General features: G+C 42.9%; 1 protein-coding gene across 1 annotated transcript; it reads left to right on the forward strand.

The window, feature by feature from the left end:
• The first annotated feature begins 5845 nt into the window (after positions 1 to 5845).
• TEKT4 (tektin 4) lies at positions 5846 to 18557 on the forward strand. The gene is made up of 6 exons (XM_069870004.1): positions 5846 to 6370; positions 13289 to 13359; positions 14530 to 14673; positions 16188 to 16410; positions 16710 to 16864; positions 18341 to 18557. Exons 1-6 carry the CDS (start codon positions 5846 to 5848, stop codon positions 18555 to 18557), a joined length of 1335 nt encoding a protein of 444 aa, XP_069726105.1.
• Positions 18558 to 20763: the final 2206 nt, after the last annotated feature.

A 20763-nucleotide genomic window follows, 5' to 3' on the forward strand; every position in this document is an offset into this window, starting at 1 on the left:
TCTTAGATAACCTTTGGTCTCACTCTTTTACTGAACATCAGTTCTCCCTAGGCTAGCATATATTTATTTCTTATGCTGAAATGTAACATTTTGCCCATATGTTGATATTAAAACAAAAACTTCACTTCCAAACTCTTTTTATCTTTTTATTCATGTGTTCTGTCGCTCTCAGGCAGGGATTGTGAGTACCAGACGCTGCCTTATGTAAAATATTTGACTCTGTTTTCTTTTTTTTCTAATTTGCCACATTTTCTCCCTAGCTATCATCTAGATGAATGCACTGTGTTTCTATCTATCACTCTGCTAAGGTACTCATCACTGGGATATGCAGGCAGCAGATAAGAAGTAGAATGATGCTATATTAAATAAAGACAATCGATGCCCAACTCTCAGCAAAACTGAGCCAAATTCTAACAAGTGGGTTGCCACGAGAAGGATTCAGCCCTCTTTTTGAACCAGAAGGCTTTTCTGAATCAGCACTCCCAGCTCATGATACTCATAAGCCTTTCCTTGCAACGCCATACAGCCTGGGAAAGCCGGGGTTCATCTCTTGTCCTCCCTGTGCCCCAGTCCGCCTCACTGGGACTCACACTGCTCTGTCAATGCCCAGTTTGAGCCCAAAATTTCTTGTCCTCACCAGTGTGGACATGGAGAAGCAGGTGATGCGCTCAGGTGAGCTAAGAGAAGACATGAAGTTGTGAGATTTAAGAGCCTGGTGTTGAGCTTTTGTGCCTTTAACGGCTTGGACCCGGCCAGCCTTCGACAGCAAGTCCTCCTTGGTCAGAGTCTGGGTTAGAACCTGCATTTCCAGACCCACATCTTAAATGACTCAAGAAAGTGGATCATTCAAACAGCAGCATAAATGACAAAACTACATGCATCGAACAGGTTTTGTGAATATCTGCCTGATTCACAGAGGTGAGAAAAGCAAATCAGAATCAGATGCAGTGCTTCTTGGATGTAAAACAGTGTAGCAGTGAGGGTCGCTGGTGTGAATTTTATGTTATTGGAAGAGTCCAATCTGTAGGACTGAGTCTGGGAAGGGAATGCAGTGAAAGCAACCCTTGGCTGCCTCACAGACAGTTCATCATAAGAATGTCCATTGTAAACAAAAAAAAAAAAAGAGAGTGATCAATTTTTTAAGCAAGTCTGGCCTGAGAATGGGCAGTTCTGTCAATGTCCCTCTAATGCACCATATAAACTTTAATGTACTACTACTCCATTTCAGCTATCTTTTTTTCCCCTTCATTGCAAAATGCTGAATTACAGCTAAATGCTAGATGGTATTTCCTGACTGTGTGACTGATTGCTTGCTTTTGTGCATGGCTGGTTATTTGTTAGCAGTGAGCACTTGAAAGCCTAGGAGCCTGTCCAGCCACCCAGGAAAGTGGTTCAGCTCTCTCTGCCCACCCCACTACGTTAGCTGAGAGAGAGGAAATATCTTTTGGCACTCCACAACAGAGATATGAAAAGTGACTGCACTGCTTTTGATGCAGAGGCACCACATCTCTCCTGCCAGATATTTCCTCTGTGGAAATTGGGACAGAGCTGGGAGGGAAGGGGAGTAAACTATATTTATGCCAGGTGATCAGTGTGTTTGAAGTACATCTCTGTACACATAGCCAACTGTAGGTTTATGATGTGCTCTCTGTTCTTAGCAAGGTTTCCCTACATTAAACATGAGAAGAAAACTCCATCCAAGAAAATATATGGCAAGTGCTCTTGTTGATCTTGTTTCTAATTTCTCTGCTGATGGGACAGCATTTAATTAGTAAATATGCTTATTAATACCAAGAAACCAGTCCTGGTATAGCTCCTCTGTGACGAGATTTCGTTAAGCTAAGTACAACAAAGTAAGTTAGGTTCCTCCCTTCAGCAGGTCCCCACAGGCAGCTCCTACAGCATCAACATAGCTTGAAAAGCAAGTTTTCAGAATACTGTATCGTGTGCTGGTTTCTGCCTGGGGGGATATTTGGGTAGAAGTAGGTCACATGTTCAAGTTTTGATTGCCTTTACAGGGAGCAGGAATACGTTCAAGGACCCAGAACTTCTCTGGAGAAAGTGTTCTCACTACTTCTGCACAGGAACATCCCAGCTGCTGGGGTGAGAGGGAAAACCTCGCCCTTCTCCATGCACAAGACCTATAGAACTCCACCAAGCAGTCTGCAGGCTCCCCTACAGATGGCAGCGTGAAAGGCATTAGGTGCAAACATGAAGACAATTCAACCTTGCCTTGGCCACCTGTGATAATTAAAATAAAAAATCGAAGTAAAGAAAGAAGGCAAAAAGAAGCAGCAGGAGGAGGTCAAAAAGCTCACAGGGCACCTGACGCAGGAGCATTTGCTGTGGGAAGGGGAACCAATTTCCTCTAAAAAGGAATTCTAGCCACTAGAAATCTTAATCTATTGCAGGTCAAAAGATTTGATCTAGAAAACAGTTCTGTTCTTTTCTTCCAGTATGTTTTGTTATCTTGTGCTCTGGGAACATCTTGCGTAGCTGTTAATAATTTATATGTTACAGTGGCATATTAAATCACTTGGCTGTCAGAACAGCTTTGAAATGCAGGGTCCCTGGGTCTGCCTGAACAATGAAGGGAAGCCCTGAGTCTGCCAGGTTCCAATAGGTTTTGCTTTTACTTCTTGCAATGTGATACACAGTCTTTTAGAACAAGATGCATCTGTGAGCACTAGAAAGCAGGTTTAGGCAGAAAAAAACACACAAAGAGAACATGGACTGATGAAAACACTCTCTAAAATCTGTCTGGTCCTTGCAAACATTGACCAGGTGGGATAACAACCCTAAAACTGCTCACTGAAACGATCCCCGCACTGGATCAGGAGGACTTTAGACATTTTTTGTGCAATGTTCCCCTGATGGAGAAGATTATCATTTACTAGTCCCATTTACTAGTTACTCAGCTGCTAACTTTGCAACTCAGCCACATCCCATCCTGACCCTGACTGACCCACCTTCAAGACCACCTGGGTGACACTGAATGGGCTGTGATAAGATGCCATGAATAAGTGCTCTTTGGAAAACTTCAGAGAAAAATGCTACTTAATAGCAAATCACTGCTGCTCTTATTTTCAAAAAAATGTATTTTCCATCCCAAGGACTTTCACTCGCAATGGCTCAGCGGGGCTTTTACTGTGGACTTACTGTACTTTTAAAAGGAAAATTTGCATAGATCATCAGGGAGAGAAGGCCACAAGCGGAGGAAAGAAAGGTACAGGCTGAGGGTAACATAAGGAAAGGAACAGATAGGGCAGTTAGAAGAAAGATGCATGAAAAAAGAAACAGAAATGAAATGCAAAAGGTGTCATTGCAGTGATATCAGCAGTGCAAAGAGATCATCCACTGCTGATGTTTAACTAGAAGGCAATTATATCACAATATTTGCAAAAGGGAAGATGAAGGATTTCCTGTCTCTGATGGGATTTAATGTCCTTTTTCAACACTGTGTCTGTGGAAGGGAGCCTTTGCTGGGCGTGTGCTGCCAGCTGCGGCTCAGGGCTGGTGGGCAGCAGCTTGCAGCTGATGCACGGTACATCTTTCAGGTGCAGGCTCTCCATCAGGCACAAGCACTACATCTTTCTAAAGAGTGCTAGACCTTACAGGAAAAATGACCTCTGACTTTCTGTGGATGTAGAGCAGACTCTCATAAAGCGAAGTGTCTTCTGCAGAAGTCTGTGCGATGCAAAGAGCACGTCTCAGCACCAGAGGGTCGTTACCCCACACCAGTGTGGTGTGTGTGTTACCTGTTGTGCACACCTGGCTGCATCTCTCAGGCATCTCTCAGGCATCTCTCTCCTCAACACACGAAGAGCCGATTAGCCTGGATGACCCAGGGCGGGCTGCAGTGCACATGGCTTTTTCTTCCGTTATATTTTTTAAAACAAAATGACATTGAGGAACAGAGGATCTGTGCAGTGCAAGGACGAGAGTGCCCTCTGTTGTCACCAGCACCTTCCCTCCTTCTTCCAAGGGCTCTGAGGAGGTGCTGTGAGGCTTTAATTTCCTTTCCTTGTTGCACAGTGACAGCAAACCCTGACTGTACCTCACAGAATTACAGAATCATTTCGGTTGGAAAAGACCTTTGAGATCATCGAGTACAACCATACCTGCCCTCCACTAAACCATCCCTGAGCACCTCACCGACCTGGCTTCTAAACCCCTCCAGGGATGGCGACTCCACCACTTCCCTGGGCAGCCAGTTCCAATGTTTCACAACTCTGTCCGTAAAGAAATGTTTCCTAATATCCAGTCTAAACCTCCCCTGGCACAACTTGAGGCCATTTTCTCTCGTCCTATCACTTATTAAGTGAGAGGAGAAACCAGCACCCACCTCTCCACAACCTCCTGTCAGGGAGCTGTAGACAGGGAGGAGGTCTCCCTTCAGCCTCCTCTTCTCCTGGCTAAGCAGTCCCAGGTCCCTCAGCTGCTCCTCATAAGGCTTGTGCTCCAGCCCCTTCCCCAGCTTCGTTCCTCTTCTCTGGACATGCTCAGCCCCTCAATGTCCTTCTTGCCGTGAGGGACCCAAAACTGAATGCAGGATTTGAGGTTTCCCAACTAATTTCTGAGATTCTGTGATTTCCAATGATTCTGTGATTCTATGTTTAGGTATAAAACTGGAGTGAGGCACAAAAATCTGCTAAATTGAATGTCATAAAACTCTTGGGGCTCGTTGGGCCTTGTGGAAAACGCAGAGGGGCACGCAGTGACTGCCCCTCGCCTCCACTGCCTGCTGGGCAGGAACCTGGACAAAGTCCTGTCAGAATGCTCTTGTATTTCCAAAATGAATGGGGAAAACTCTTATGCGCATGCGGCAGTTGGAAAGGAAGAGTTCTCAGCACAAAGGGGAGCCCGAACGCAGCACAGAGACCTGGCAAAGCGGTTGCCCAGGGAGGTGGTGGAGACCCATCCCTGGAGCAGTTTAAAGGACAGGTGACTCCTCAACATAAGAAAGCTATGGAACTGTTGGAACAGGTCCAGAGGAGGGCTACAAAGACGATCTGAGGGCTGGAGCACCTCCTACAGGAGGACAGGCTGAGAGAGTTGGGGTTGTTCAGCCTGGAGAAGAGAAGGCTCTGATGAGCTCTTATAGCAACCTTCCAGTACCTGAAGGGGCTACAAGAAATCTGGAGAGAGACTGTTCACAAAGTCTTGTAGTGATAGGATGAGGGGCAATGGGTAGAAACTGGAAAGGGGCAGATTTAGGCTAGACATGAGGAAATTCTTCACCATGAGGGTGGGGGAAGCCCTGGCACAGGTTGCCCTGGGTAGTTGTGGCTTCACTGTCCCTGGAGGTGTTGAAGGCCAGGTTGGATGAGGCCTTGGGCAGCCTGATGCAGTGGGAGGTGTCCCTGCCCATGGGAGGGGACACTGGATGATCTTTAAGGTCCCTTCCAACCCAAACTTTTTTATGATTCTATGACTGAGGTGCCCAGGGATGTGGTTTAGCAGTGGACAGGTACAGATGGCCTCGATGAGCTCAAAGCGCTTGTCTGTTGCCACCATGAGCCTACGACCTCAGCGTGCAGCCTCACAACACGCACAAAGCCTGCGAGGGAAACCCCCCACCCCTCCCCGCCCCAGGGCCCGCCCCGAGGCCGCCATCACAGCCTCCCCCCTCCCCACCGGGTATCCCCGTGCCCATAGCAACAAGCCGCGCGGCGGCGGGAGCGGCGCTGCCCAATCGGGAGCGGCCTCGCGGCGGCCCCGCGCGCCCATTGGCTGCGCCTCCACGAGGGGCCGCGCTCTTCCCCCCGAGGCCGCCTCCTCATTGGCTGCCGCCGTTGCCGTGGCGACGCGAGGACGCGGCGCGGCCTAGCGCGGAGCCGGTGCCATGGCGGAGGCCGGGGACCTGCTGGCCGAGGAGCCGGCGCCGCAGGCGCTGCCCAGCACCGCCCGGCCCGTGAAGATGACTCTGAGCGCGGAGCCCGACTCCTCAGGAGGCCTGGGCGCTGTTGGCTACCATACAGCCAAGTACCTGCCCCATGAGTGGCAGCAGAACAACTCGGCTCTGTACCACAAGGCCTTCGCGGGCTGCGAGCAGGCCGAGTGCAGCCGGGCCGAGGCCAAGGAGCTGGCTGAGCTCACCACGGCCGCTGCCCAGCGTGCCCAGCAGCACGTCACGGCTGCCCTGGGCCAGCGCCTGCAGGACATACACTTATGGAAGGTCAAGCTCCAGAAGGAGATTGAGGAGCTTGATGCTGAAACCAGCCTGCTGGCAACACAGAAGCGGCGGCTGGAAAGGGCTCTTGACGCTATCGAGATACCCTATGTCATTGCCACCGATAACCTGAGGTGTCGGGAGAGGAGGCAACACCCGGATCTGGTCAGTGATGAGGTGGAGAGAGAGTTGCTGAAGGTGAGCAGGACATTAAGGTTTGTGGGCAGCCCTCTCTTAGTGCTGCCCTGGTCTCTAAAATGATGAACAACTTGGTCAGTAGGTGATAACTGTTGCTCCTGAAGGTATCCTCTGCCACTAGGCCTCTTAGTGCCCCTTCCTGGCAGCCTGGTCTCTGTCTGTCACTCCTAGGTTTAAGAAGGATTGGTTAAAATCCTTCCTTTGTTTAAAAACAATTTAAAATCATGAGTATGACTAAAGCAGACAAGATTGATCCCCTCAGACCAGAACCAAACAAAATCAAAACAGAGGTTTCTTGAACAAAGATGGGCATCCAATTCTCGCATTAAACTTCTTCCAGCCTCCAGTTGGACTGAAGTCCCATAATCTCTGAAGGTGGCACTTTAAAAAGGCAGTAGTAGCCCATAAGCAGACTGTTCTGGCCCAGTGAAATGTTGCTTGCCTGTTTCTGTGCTCAAGCTGTCCAGATCCAGCAGTCTTTGCCACTACCTCCGACTACTGAGTCTGATGCTGTAACCTTGCCAAGGTTCATGATGAGGTGGTGATCGAACACCAAACTACAATGTCTCAACACAAAACTTCATTTTAAACATCCTGCAGAACAGCAGCACGGCTCTTTCCAAAGTGTACAATTGTGTAATGAGCTGATAGCTCCAGGCAAGCTGGGGCGAGCACAGAGAGATGGTGTTTCTGACAGCGTGACTTCAACAAACCCAAGACTCCTGACATTCGCTTGCTCCTTTTCATCCCATAGAGGACTCCGTGCTCCAGCTGACACTTCATTATCTGTCACAGAGATCCAATACTGCATGCAGATTGCCTTCAAAGCTGATGTAATTATTTTGGCTACACATGTTACAGAGAACAGATTCTGAGTCATTTTTCATTCTGGAATGATACATATTCTAGTGTCCCACAAATAAATCAATGATTATTTCCCCGCGGCTTCCAGAATCCTATGCAAGTTGATTCATGGTGAGGTACTGATTAAACCAGATGATAAATATTTGTTGTTAGAAAAATATTGAAAAGGCCTACATAGTTGATGATGTGATAGTATTTAACAATATTTTGATTAGGAATTGTGTACAACTCCTGAATTGTAATCAGTATTTAAGAAGTTGTTTCAGTCAAAAATGTACATGAGAGTTAGTGTATAGGATATTTCAGTATGTGAACTGTCACATTCAGATTACCGTTCAGATTATTTTCATCAGCTGCTGATGTCTTAGAGAAATCTGTGAAATGTATGATTTTTTTTAAAAAAAAATCATTTTCTGGCAGGATTTTTCCACTGTATTTCTTTCCTCCTGATCTCAGAGAATAGTTTGTTCATTGCTCAGAAGTCCATCTGCTTCACCTGAAATTGTGATTGTCTGCTTGTGACGACAGAACGTCAGCAGCCAAGTGGGATGTCATCAAAAAGGAATGATGTGACTTCAGACGAGGCGTGTGTACCAGCAGCAGATGGACTCTGGAGAAATGAAGATTTTGTTGCCATGCCAATGACCTTTGCAGTGCAGAAGGAAGAGGAGTACATAATATCAAAGGAAATCCTTCCCATTTTCGCAGTGGAATGGATTTTATGGCAGGGATGTTTGCAAATAGATGTAAGAATGTGCCCTCTGTGGCTTTGCCAGCTCTTTAAGCTGCAGCTACACTTAATACCTCTTTCACTGCAAGAAATCAGATGGTACTTTGTATTTCTTACTCTCCAAAACTGACTAATAATTCTTGACACTTAGAGCTGCTCTTCCATGAATTCTGGCTGTTCACTGTGCAGATTTCTCAGTTAATGGCCTAGTTCCCTGGTATTATATCTGTGTTATATTTGCTTATTTGGAGGAGTTATGCAAGTTTTATCACTGAAGCACTCACATACTTTTTCTGAATGCTACTTACTTGTCCAATCACGTTCTAATCTTAACTCATTAAGAAATGGGAATGCAAGGGAGATCAGGAGTGATTTATTCTCTTCACATGCAAAAACTGACAAAAAGAAGAAATAGTTTGCAAAAGTCTGCTGTGTCAGAAACAGACATTCTTTTTCTTGCAGTTTTAATTGCACAGTTAATTGATATTCTAGGACATTTTCATTCCTTTGAAATTCTCTCTCTCCTACGAGCAGCCAAAGCTTGTGTTGGCATCGCTCTCTGGTATCTTTGCCATGTTCCTGCCATGGACAGGAGCGCAGGAGAATCTGCAGCTAGAAGAACATGTCCAGACAAGGGACTGCCTTTCACATAGTCATGGAAAAGCTTTTCATACAATATAGATTTTGTTCCTGCTTTCAGCTTTCTGCAGCAATGAAGAACAGTTTCGATTTCCTACAGCCAAGATAATCACCCTGGCACTGGAAGAGTCAACATCAAATACACATAGACAAGCAGTTTTGAATGCATGTAATTGCACTTTTATTATCTGTTCAGTAGGAATTACTCTCAAAGAAAACGGAAATGTCTGTGGTGAAGATTTTATGCATTTGGGGTTTCCTATTTTTTGGCATGCTACCTGTTTCTTTCAGAGAGTTTTGGTTCCAGCTCATCTGTCCTATTCGCTTCGCAGCATGGAGTCATATTTAGATCACCTATTGTGATATGTCCCACCACTACTCCTGGAATGAAGGATAAGGATATTTAAGTGAAGGTTCCTCGCATGCATAGTAAAATCAGCTGTTACTGAGCTATTCATTTGGCTTCACTTAACAGCACATTCATCTTTTCTTAATGCAGTTCTGGTTAAGAAAAAGGAGCAAGAGGACACAGTTGTTTTTCCAGTAAAGAGGGATCTTTGATGACTAAAAAGAAGATAAAACCTCTCACGTAGAATAATTTTATTTCTTTGTGCTGCTGCATTGGAAATAGCTGAATTCATAAACATCAGTACATGCATCTGTTTTGTTTGAGGTTTTTACTTTCAAAACCCCTATGACAACTCTTCTCAATCCCCTTTACATCAATGTAATGGCATTTTAGTACATTTATGTGTACACATTTAGTATTGAAAATATATGCCCCAGCAAAGGACTTGCCACGTGGTGATATGCTGTCAATAAATCACGTTTCAGCTGCATGTATACTGCATTTCAAGCTTATTTCCACATCTGCAGTGTCCAGACTCATTAATTGAGTGCCACATATAACTATGGAATAAGTGGATGTACTTATGTTTATGCCATTTTTTACCCTAGACTCAGAGTGTTGACTTGCTGTGTGTTTGCTTCAACAATGAAGTCAGCCCCAGCTATTCCCTGATGCTGAAGACAAGCCAAGATCCTGTTAGCTGTGTAAAATTTAGGTTTAAAAAACTGGAGAAAGGATACATGCAAATGTATTTCTGCTAACTATAATAACGGAACAAGGAAAACTACAGGATACCATTTCCAAACCCTGTCATTGGTAGTTTAGCCAAGTGAACCAGTGCACAATAGGACAGTCCTGTACATAGACAACTCAGTTAAGAGTGCACTGCTTATTTTCAAGATCTGCAGTTTGTGGATTTTGAAGTTACTTTTGGAGACCAGCAGGAAAAAGGCCAGTCACAGTGCTGAGATTTTGAAGACTGTTACCTGGTTTCACTCCCAGCTGTAATGAATAACATTCTTCTTGTTAGGCGCTGTCAGGGGGCGCTAAATCTAGTGAGATTTGTAAGCCAGCTTGCTTTATTTGCTGCGCTGATGTGTAGGACATCTGTTGTCATGTTGTCACTGATGGACGGATGCAGCTGGATTTGTAATCAAGGGCGACTGCACAGCCTCTCTCACGGGGTTCCACCAGTTCCTCTCTCGCTGCATTGTTCTGGCCCTGGCTGCTGTATTTAGACATTGCTGACACCTGCAAGTCCCTGATGGAAAAAGACAGGCTGCAAAAAAAACTGAGTTTGTAAATTCATGGGAGGCACAAACATCTGCTCTTAAACATTTTCTTTGCACCATTAATTAGACACTTACAAAGTCATGAACTGGGATGGTTTTATCACTAGATTTAAGGAAAATCCAACTTTTGCATCATAAACATTAAATACTGTAATAAAATAAATGGCACGCTAAACTATAAACTGTTCTTTCCCTGTTAACAACCTTTTATAATAATAGAGGTTTATTATTAGTATTAACCGGGGAGAAGACAACTGAAAAGTAGCCAAATCACTTCAGATTTGACAGTATTTTATTTTAATAGACAGATCATGAAGACATATATGGGAAAAATAAGGAGGGGAAAGAAAGGCCCTATCATGAACTGAAGAAATGCAAATCTCAGTTAATGCTGTCCTCTGAACCAGAGTTGCTGCTAGCTGCTAAAACTCTTCCACACGCTCTTCCTCTCTTACTGCAGACTGGGCTTTCAAATGAATTGCCTGCATGATTCTATGCACAGACTAATAAAGGACACTCATTCTACCACTCAGTGAAACCCAGACCTGCCCTCTGAATCTTCATGTGGAGCCACCCACATTTGTACGACTGCCATCACAAAGGCTGGAAGAGCTGTGCTCCTGGCTGCTGCTCTCTGCTGTCGTTGTTGATGGAATTTACTCCGCAGAGAAAATGGGGAGGAGCAGACATGGCATTTTATAAGTCCTCTCCGTGGCATTTGACATTCCCAGCTCCTGCTGCTCTACAGGTGGTGCTGCCTGGCAGCATGAAGCAGCATGGACCTTCTCCCACGCTTGTCCCGCAATCCTGCCACAGCGATCGGTGGGCAGCGGGTGGGATCGTACTGTGATGTCTGACAGCACAGCCAGGACCGAAGGACCTAGCTCAAAGGATCTTCATCCTCAGCCTAGTGCCACAGCTCCTCCCAGCTGTAGTCTGACTTTTAACTGGTTTAAAAGTTAGGAGAAATCATTTAGTAGTTAAATGTTGAAAATGCATTGTCATTTACGCCTGCTCATTCACTCTAACTGGCCTTAGACTGCCATTAATGTTCACAATTGTATCTTCAGTTTTAAAAGTCATGTTTGAATGCACATCTCCTAACAGGGAATCAATTTTTGATTTTTATTTTAGGTCATTTAACAAGGGAATTCTTTGTTTTTGCACTATTTCATTTTTTCCATATGAGAGACCTTAACTGCTAAACGAAGGCTTTTCTCATTTAAAATTGTGCACATTACTCACAGGAAATTAATTGTCGCTTTATTTACATGGAGACTGAGTACCCAACACAAAATAATTTCAATTACTGTAAATGTAATTGTGAGTGCTGGATCTTTCTAATCCTTTAAACCCGTTTGACTTTTTATTTTGGCAGCTCAGCCATTACAATACTTCCTCCCTGCAGAAAATGAGTTTTAGTGTTCTCACGGTTTGTAAAACAATACCTTCCACTATCTATTTATTTTTTGTTCTTTTAGAGCCTTAAAAATAATCTTTACTTTCCAATCACGATTGTCCTTTTCCATTTAGAATAAAATTATCTTTCTCACGGTCCCTGTTGGTTTCTTATGATGGAGAAACTGACACTGCAGGGACGTACGCACTCATTTATTTGTCAAAACCAGCACAAGGATCAACGAGTGCCAGCACTGTTCTGGGAGTAAAATTTATTAGTAAGTATATACTCCCAGAGCTGTCATCAGTAACTGCCATTGATGTAAACCAGCAAAATTAATTAATTTTTCCTATGCAGAACCTCTTTTTAATATCCAAGCCTCAAATATTAAATTCATTTAAATAAAAAAAAAAAGAGAGAAAGAAAATGCTTGCTGGACAGGCTTTTCTATGATAATATGTAATCACCGGGTTAGGAAAGTCACTCCACAGAGCATTGATGGCTAATCCCTACAACAGCATTAGTGCAGTTAGAAATGAGCACCAGGCACTTTTTGTTCAACAAGAGCTTATTAGAAAGTATGTTTTTGGGTTTTTTTATTTGATCACATTTGTGTTGAAATGAACATTCCTGCTAAAAACAGCTTGAACAGAAACTTCAGGCATTGGATCCATTATTGAGGTGAGGCAAAGCTTCATGACTCTGAGCAGCCGATGTCTTGCATCTCAGAGATTAATCCCTCCAACAACACTGCATAGATGAGATTATTCTCTGCCTATTGCCAGAGGCAAAATGAGCTCTGGAATAAATACATCTAATAAAAAAATTGCAGGTGTAAGCGTCCTTGGGTTTATATCCTGACAGCTCCCCTATACCCACTGAAGCAGAACATAGCTGTTTAAATCAGAGTAGTAACTTCTATTTTTAGTTAATACAGAGCATTCAAAGGAGCCAGGCAAACAGAAGATTTTGATGCTGCAACTCCTTGATGTTAAATAGCACCCTGTCTCCATAGTTCAGAGAAACTGGGTTTGGAGATGTGCAGGAATCTGACAGGAAGCCTCTGCCCTGCATGCAGATAAAACGGTTACTACAGAACAAGGCAGGGACTCTGAAGATATCCGCAAGGATATCAGCAGGTTCTGGAAGGGAGTGCCTTGCCAGAGAAGTGGATCTGCTGTATCACATCCCTGTGTAAGGCAGCAGACTCTGACATCTGAGATTGTGCTTGCAGGACCGACAGCGTCCTACCCAGTTTTAAAATGGTACCTTGGGTTTGTGCAAGGCAGTGAATCTGGTCTCCCACTGAGTGTGGTTTTTCCTTACTCCAACACTGTGCAAGTAATCCAGATATTCTGTTTAATCTGATAGAACATAGCCTTTTTCATAGAATATATGTGCAATATGAAAATAATGAATCCCCAGGCTTTAGAAGTATTTCAAGTATTGCTGCTGCCTTAGACACACAGCTCAGCTACCTCTTATCTGCTGACTCTCGGAAGATTTTGTCTTGCAATAATAGGGTAGGAATGATTAATGAGTGGAGGATTTAAGTTATTTTATCCAAAACTACTGAAATAAAATTGCTCTGCATGATGGCATTTATTGCACTGCCTATCACAGAACTCTCAATGTTTTTATGTAGGAACTTGAACTCATCAGCAATATCCAGGAGCTTTTGAAAAGAACTTTGATGCAAGCTGGCAACCAGATGCGGTAAGACATTTTTCATGATATCTTAGTAGCTAATTCGTATAGCCAAATGATTCCAAACATATAGGGGTACAACTCCCAGTCAGTAAAATTCGTACCCATGCCAAGCTTATGAGCGACATGAATTCCATTTAAACCTGGAAAGAGACACTCAGTGATGAAACTTCAGGATTTTCAAGTAGGCTACTGTAAGAGAAGAGTCATGCCCTAAAGCCATGCCTTGGATTTTCAGGCCTGACTTCCAGTGTGTTCCAGTGTGTACCAGTGTGTTCTCCAACTTGCCAACACTAAACTCAAGTGCAGTAAGAATATTACCTGGATATCACTCTACTTTGTTGCACCTTAGAGTATATTTGTAGTATACATTCTTTTAAAATAATTTCTCTGATCAAAGGACCTATTCAAGATGATTTTTTTTGCCACCAGGTATCACTATAAACTTAAGATATAAAGCTTCAGTCTACTTTATGTATCAGTATGGATATTCACTGCATTGCATTTCAAAAGGAACTTTTGTTTTAATTTATTACAAGCCCCTTGGAAAGATGTTACCTGAATCCTAAGGTGCATCAATATGAATGAGGCAACTGGGGGAAGTTTAGATATTTTAATTTATTTTTTTTTACTGTGGTTAAATTTGTACTATTCTACCAGATGAAATGCAATATTGTTTTTAGAAAGAATGTCTATAAATGCAAAATAATTCCAAGTAGTTCTGTTTCATCAATTAGAGTATAAAGGTGATCTACTGAGTTTAGGCTTTGCTTTTTATAACTGTTTTAAGATCATTTTATTACTCTTATCTGCTGGCACAGTCTTTTTAATTCCTTAGGTGAGAGTGACATCTGGTGTTAACAGTTGATAAGAACCAGTGTCTTTTGTAATTTAAGTCATTTCACTTAATTTGGTGATGTGTGGCTCATTTAATTGACAACAAGACAACAGTTTTAACTCTGGCTATCATTATACCTGTATCTTCCCAGGTCAAATTATACTGTCTATGCACTACAGTCTTTGGAAGGCTAGATAGGAGGGCTAGGAGAATAACACAGGGTTGCTGTGTTATTGTAACTCTGAGACAAAGGCTCAGAGCCCAGCTTTACAAACGTTTGTGATAGTTTTGTTAACTGTATTGTTTTCCTCTAATTGTGTGTGATAATGATGATTTTTCAGAATAAATCGAGATCACAAAGAGATTTGTGAAATGGACTGGTCAAACAAAGTCGAAACGTACAATATTGATGATAAATGTGAAAGATACAGTAACCAGAGCACCAACATTCAGTTCCATCCTGGCGCAGTGAGGTTTGAAGAGAGGTGAGCGGCTATGGTCATTATACTCCACAAATAATCCTGGTAATATACAATGCATCCTTTGTGTCAGTGAAAGCTATACCACTGCTCTGAAGCACAGGTGTAATTGCTGCTTCTTTGAACATTCAATTTCATATTGGGGGTGCTGGTTGTCAAAAAGCTCGACATGAGTCAGCAATGTGCACTCACAGCCCAGAAGGCCAACTGTATCCTGGGCTGCATCAAAAGAAGCGGGGCCAGGGGGACAAGGGAGGTGATTCTCCCCCTCTACTCCACTCTCATGAGACCTCACCTGGACTTCTTTATCGAGTTCTGGAATCCCCAACCTAAGAAGGATATGGAACTGTTGGAACGGGTCCAGAGGAGGCCACAAAGGTGATCAGAGGGCTGGAGCACTTCTGCTATCAGGACAGGCTGAGAGAGTTGGGGTTGTTGAGCCTGGAGAAGAGAAGGCTCTGGGGAGACCTCATAGTGTCCTTCCAGTACCTGAAGAGCAGCCTACAAGAAAGCAGGGGAGGGACTTTTTACAACAGCATATAGTGATAGGTCAAGGGGGAATGGCTTTAAATAGGAAGACGGAAGATTTAGATTAGACATTAGGAAGTAATTCTTCATCATGAGAGTGGGGAGGCCCTGGCCTAAGTTGCCCAGAGAAGTGGTGGCTGCCCCATCCCTGGAGGTGTTCAAGACCAGGTTGGATGGGGCCTTGAGCAGCCTGGTCCAGTGGGAGGTGTCCTTGCCTATGGCTGGGTTTGGAACTGGGTGATCTTTAAGGTCCCTTCCAACCCAAACTATTCTATGATTCTATAGCTGTAAAGTAGCTGCATGGGTAGTAAAAACAGTGCTACCATCTCAGCATGGCACCCCGCTGGTGGCAAAGCTGGTTCACTGTATGCAATTTGTTGAAGTTTTTTTCAGAAATAACTGGATTTATACTTTTAAAGCCTGATCTAAATCCTATTGAGAGTTCCTGTTTGACATTGGCCGGCATGCTGTTCTTTGGGAAGTGAATGTGTCGCTTCCTGAGAGGATTATCGTTGCATGCAATAAATCTTGCCACTTCCCCCTCCCCTTTCAGGCAGTATTGATATGATGCAGTATCCCAAATGCTCTGTAGTTATAACAAGAGGTCTTGCTTCTTTTTGTTTGAAGCAGTCACACTAAACCTTGAATATATTAATTGATTTATTTGCTGGTGACTTAACTACTTATGCTTGCACAAAAAGGTATAGGTATGCTTTTTTTTGGCTTAGCAGTGTTAAAGATGGAGGAACTTCGGATGATTTTGTGTCATGTATTACTTCCCATAGAAGCCACAAGACAAATGGGAGTTTATTCATTTCATGAAGAATTAGTCCTGTCCTTCATAGGAAGCCTAGACTGCATGCAACAGGAGAAACAAATAGAGGTTGACAGTGCTTTTGCAGGGAGAAAACCAGCTTCAGATTCTCTCCTTAAGTGCAACTTGAATAAAAGTGTGAAGTTCCTATTTGTTTTCCATCCCCCTCTTCTCACAGTGCCTCAACACCAGAGACATGGGCCAAGTTCAGTCATGACAACATCTATAGGGCAGAACAAGAAAAACTGGCTTCCATCAATCTTCGTGCCTTAATTGACAATATTCTTCATGACACATCTGAGGACCTGAGACGACAATGTGCTGCTGTTAATGAGGCTTTTGCCAAACGCTGTGAGGAGCTGGATGAAGCAAAACGCAAACTAGAGCATTCTTTGAAAAAAGTAAGTGTTATTCTTGAAATGTTGGCTACAGGTGTGATCTCCTCGTTTAAGAAGATCACAGTAAATTTACCCTCCAGGAAAATTATCTCAGTCCTTGTCAGATACAGAACACTATTCCGTGTCAGCTTAGTATCTGATAAGAGTGTTTCCGTTTCTGTACTTATATTCCTTCTATATTCTGGCCAAATAGGAGGTCAAGACTATAACTGGCTCACTAAGACTATAAACAGGTGTAAACGTGCACAGAGACGGTGTGTATTTTTATTTAAACAGTTCTTTTTCTTGGTTATCCTCTTTAGACCCTTAAGGAGATTGGAGATCAAGAAACTACCATTGCTGCTCTCAAACAAGTTATCAAAGACAAAGAAGCCCCAATGAAAGTCGCTCAAACAAGGCTGTATGACAGGTCTTTTAGGCCCAATGTAGAGCTCTGCAGAGATGAAGCACAGTTCAGGTAAACACTATTAAACAAGTCCTCCAAGGTGTCTGTTCTACCTAGAAGTGAGGCCAGACACCTTTTGCACTTTTTATTGATAATACATGCCCTCCAGATTTTTACTAGGTTTGAATGTGATATAAGTCTGAAATAATTCAGTTGACTGTAATAGCGTAAGGAAAATATCATTTTAACCTAATGTATTGACAAACAGAAACTATCTATAGAGGCAATTCTGCAGTTTGTCTCTGTGCTTTCTTCTCTGATCTATGTGGTTTCTTTTTGATTTAGATGATCCAAAAAAACCTGACAGCATGTGAATGATTTGCAACCCTTTTGCTGTCAGCAGTTCACCACAAGGTGGACTGTGTGCTGAATGAGTTATGCTTCAAGTGCTGAGAATGCAAATAGGCTGCACACGTTCAGAGTCTGAGTACAACAAAGCATTAGGCCGATGGCATTTGATTTTCAGTAATAATCCGTTTTAAAACGGGAGGTCAGCAAATCCTTTCAAATTAAAGGTCTAAGTGTCACATTTGTCAGCTTTGATCTCATTACAAGCTTTGTAATTGATTCTCCTCCTTCACATTTTTCCTGCCCTTAGGAAAAGTGGGCAATTGGCTTTTGCAGGCTTACAACATCCTTGTAGCAAAGGTGCCTGCCATTCAGAGGCAAAATGCTGTTCTTTATAGGGCAAGGAAGAAGTTATAGTTAATTCAAATTCTTTATACCATCTCAGGCACACTCACTTAAGGTCCTGATTCAGCAAATCATCCATGTGGAAGCTTTTCAGTATGGACACTGCCTTTAATGGGATTTAAGGACACGTGCAAGTCCTTTGCTGAATTGGCATGTGTTTAATTGCCAGGCTTATACTGTTTATAGTTACTCCGATTGCATAGCGCACAAGGATCTTCTTTTCCCAGGAAGTAAATATGTGCCTTCTCTGCCAGCAGATTGCAGTGAAGCACCTAACCCTCACACACACTTTAAAAATTATTTGCTGCTTTTGTAAAATGGTGTGCTGCTGCTTCCTTAAAAGCTTATATGCTTTTAAAGTGAAGGCTGTTTTCTTATCTCTGCTGCAAGTATCATCTTTAATGCTTGAGTTTTAATACCAGTAAACAGATACCAAAACCCAGGCTTTATGAAATCCAGTCAAACTGAGTGGTTTATCTAACAATTTTTGTCCTATAGTTCTTAGTAGAAGTGTCCTACAGACTGGAAAAAGGTGAGGATGGATAGTTCAACTGTGCTTAGTGGCAAAAGACATTCTTGGTACCATCGAAATCATGGGAGGCTTCTGTATAAAAGCTATGCAAGGGAACTTTGCTTTTGGCCAAGTATGTAGGACTTCTTGGAGGTCCTCAGTGGTTGGGTATTATGATTCCATAGCTGTTGAATTTTATTCGGGATAATACAGTTCATTGGTCTTTTTGAACACACACTGGCTTCTGCTCATTTTTTTTAATTACTTAATGTAATTCTGTTCAGGTTGGTCGGTGAAGTTGAAGAAGTAACAGAGTCCACTGCATCCCTGAAGAAAAAACTGCTGGAATCCGAACAGTCTCTGAGGAACCTGGAAGACACACGGATGAATTTAGAAAGAGAAATAGCCGTGAAAACAAACAGTATTTTTATTGATAAGCAAAAGTGCATGGCCCATCGCACACGCTACCCTACTGTTTTTAAATTAGCGGGTTACCAGTAGAAATCTTTGTACTAACTATGCGAACTCTGGAAGAAAAATGTAATCCAGAATCTTTCATATAAAAATACATGGATTATGTTACACACGAAAGTACTGTATTCAGTTATTTTCCTCTATTTGATTCAAGATGCATTGGTATTGTGTCATCTTGGGCTTTGAGTCTTGCTTTTAAAAGTTCAGTCTGAGTCCAGATGTTTGTTGTGAGCTTAAAACATGGCTTAAAGGTAATTAATTACATCTAGAATTTTTCTATATCATCTATGCATAATTTGCATAGTATTTGATGTTTGGGGTTTTCACCCTAATAAGTAAGTGTAGCATTTGTAGCTTTCTAGCATTTTCAGGCAGCCTGAAATAAGAGCAATAAAACTGCTTGCCTGACAGAAGATCGTGTGATCAGCAAGGAAACAGATGACAGACTTCTAAGCTGCTCAAACATTCTTAGTGTAAAAAACCAATGTTTGCACAGGTTAGATGGCAATCTGACCATTGGCAGAAGCACTCCTGGTTCATGACACCTGCTTACTTAGTCTGAAAAGGAGTCCAAGATTTTTAACCTTCAAGTCAATAAATATATTGTTTTTTCAGAGAAAAAACCCTCAACAGCTTGTGAGCAGCAATCATGACTTTCAGCTTAAGCACCTCAATGTTGATTTGAGCTCTTGATCTGATCCAACTATTCCCTGGAAGCAAGGCATGTGTTTGAACATTTACCAATAACGGAGAACACATCAGACTCATCTGCTCTAGCAGAGCAATGTAGCAAATGTCATTCATCCATTAGCTTAGTAGGGCACTTGGTTAAATATGTGATGTGTCAAAAAAGGGCAAAAGATGGCACGGAACAGAATTCCATTACGGTTTCCTCTATTACTGTTTTTTTGCTTTTAAAAAGCAGCTGATCAAGGAGCATGGAGGGAAAAAAAAACCCCAAAAAGCAAAACACACAAAAACCACCGTAGCCAGCATACATTTCTGAACAGCCCTGCTCTGTTAACAGAGAGGAGAGGCCATTAGCCTGTCTGGTTTTCTCACAGACTGCTATTTGTATTCTCTTAACTCAGGACGTGCAGAGCACTACTCTGCAATTGCCCTCCTGCTAAAAGCTACTAGCAATTCTTTGAAAAGCAGCTGTGTCAGTGAAGGCTTTTGACCCAAGCCACTATTTTAAAGGCTTTGGCTTCAAGACTTCTGTTTTGCTTTTTTAATAGATTTCATCTTCATGGTTGTATTTTTATAGTCCAGATGTTGAATCCTAATTAGAGACAAATGGCACGTAGATTAGAAAAAAAAAAATGTGGCTCTTCTGTGCTTTTCTGTGCACAAAACTTAAAGCACTAAAACACTACTAAAGATTTTTTTTGTAGGCTGAAAATATTCTCCTTCATTCTGCCTTTCTTAAAATTGAAAGACCTTTTTACACAGTCCTGCACAATTAATCCAGAAAACCAAGATGTCCCTCATAGCATTATTTGAGAGATTGTATAAAAAATTTCCAGAAAGGAAATAACTCTGAAGATAGGGAGAAATTTTACTTATTTCTTTAAAATATTGATTGTTTCATCCGTTGAATGTTTATAGTGCTGCTAGTGGGCTTCTGCACTAAGGGACAGAGATTTGTTTCAGATCAACAGCTTTTGTTTTCTTTAAACCAGCATGAAACCACCTGAAGTACATTCAGAAATGCCCCTGTTTCTGCTGCTCAGTGGTCAGGGAGAGAGGATGCTACAGAACAGCAAAGGCTGAAGCGGCGGGAGCCTGGAAGGGGACAATACCTCCTACTGGAAAAAAAAAACCACCACATTTTTACTAGTTATTATTAAATATTCCCAGTTCTTGCTAATTCCTGCTGGCTTTCTTCCAGGCACTGACAGGAGCTGGTGGCTATTTCAGATGCCTTATGGGCAGCCGTAGGTCCACAGAGCAAACAGCTCTGATTCAGCCTTGAGGCACTGAGAGCCGGGGCTGTGGGAACCATCTCCTCCCCAGCTCAGCCTCACGCCAACATCACAAAGTGGAGCAAGACCAGCACTTCTGAGTACCCCACAGGCAGAAGATGTCTGGGATTTGCAGACTATAATCATTGCTAATGCCTCTGGCCTTCCCAGCACGAGGAGCTTTCCTCTTCGCAAGTTTTAATGACTTTCACCCTCAGTTTTTCAGTATTTCACACTTTTTCCGTGAGCCTATGTAGGAGGAAACACAG

Source organism: Phaenicophaeus curvirostris, chromosome 16 (assembly GCF_032191515.1).
Source record: "Phaenicophaeus curvirostris isolate KB17595 chromosome 16, BPBGC_Pcur_1.0, whole genome shotgun sequence".
Classification (NCBI taxonomy): domain Eukaryota; kingdom Metazoa; phylum Chordata; class Aves; order Cuculiformes; family Cuculidae; genus Phaenicophaeus; species Phaenicophaeus curvirostris.

Excerpts from the sequence above, each read along its gene's own strand:
- TEKT4 (XM_069870004.1), top strand. The coding sequence starts at position 5,846 with ATGGCGGAGGCCGGGGACCTGCTGGCCGAGGAGCCGGCGCCGCAGGCG. Across the intron at positions 13,360-14,529 it reads CAAGCTGGCAACCAGATGCG|AATAAATCGAGATCACAAAG; the intron begins GTAAGACATTTT and ends ATGATTTTTCAG. Across the intron at positions 16,411-16,709 it reads TAGAGCATTCTTTGAAAAAA|ACCCTTAAGGAGATTGGAGA; the intron begins GTAAGTGTTATT and ends TATCCTCTTTAG.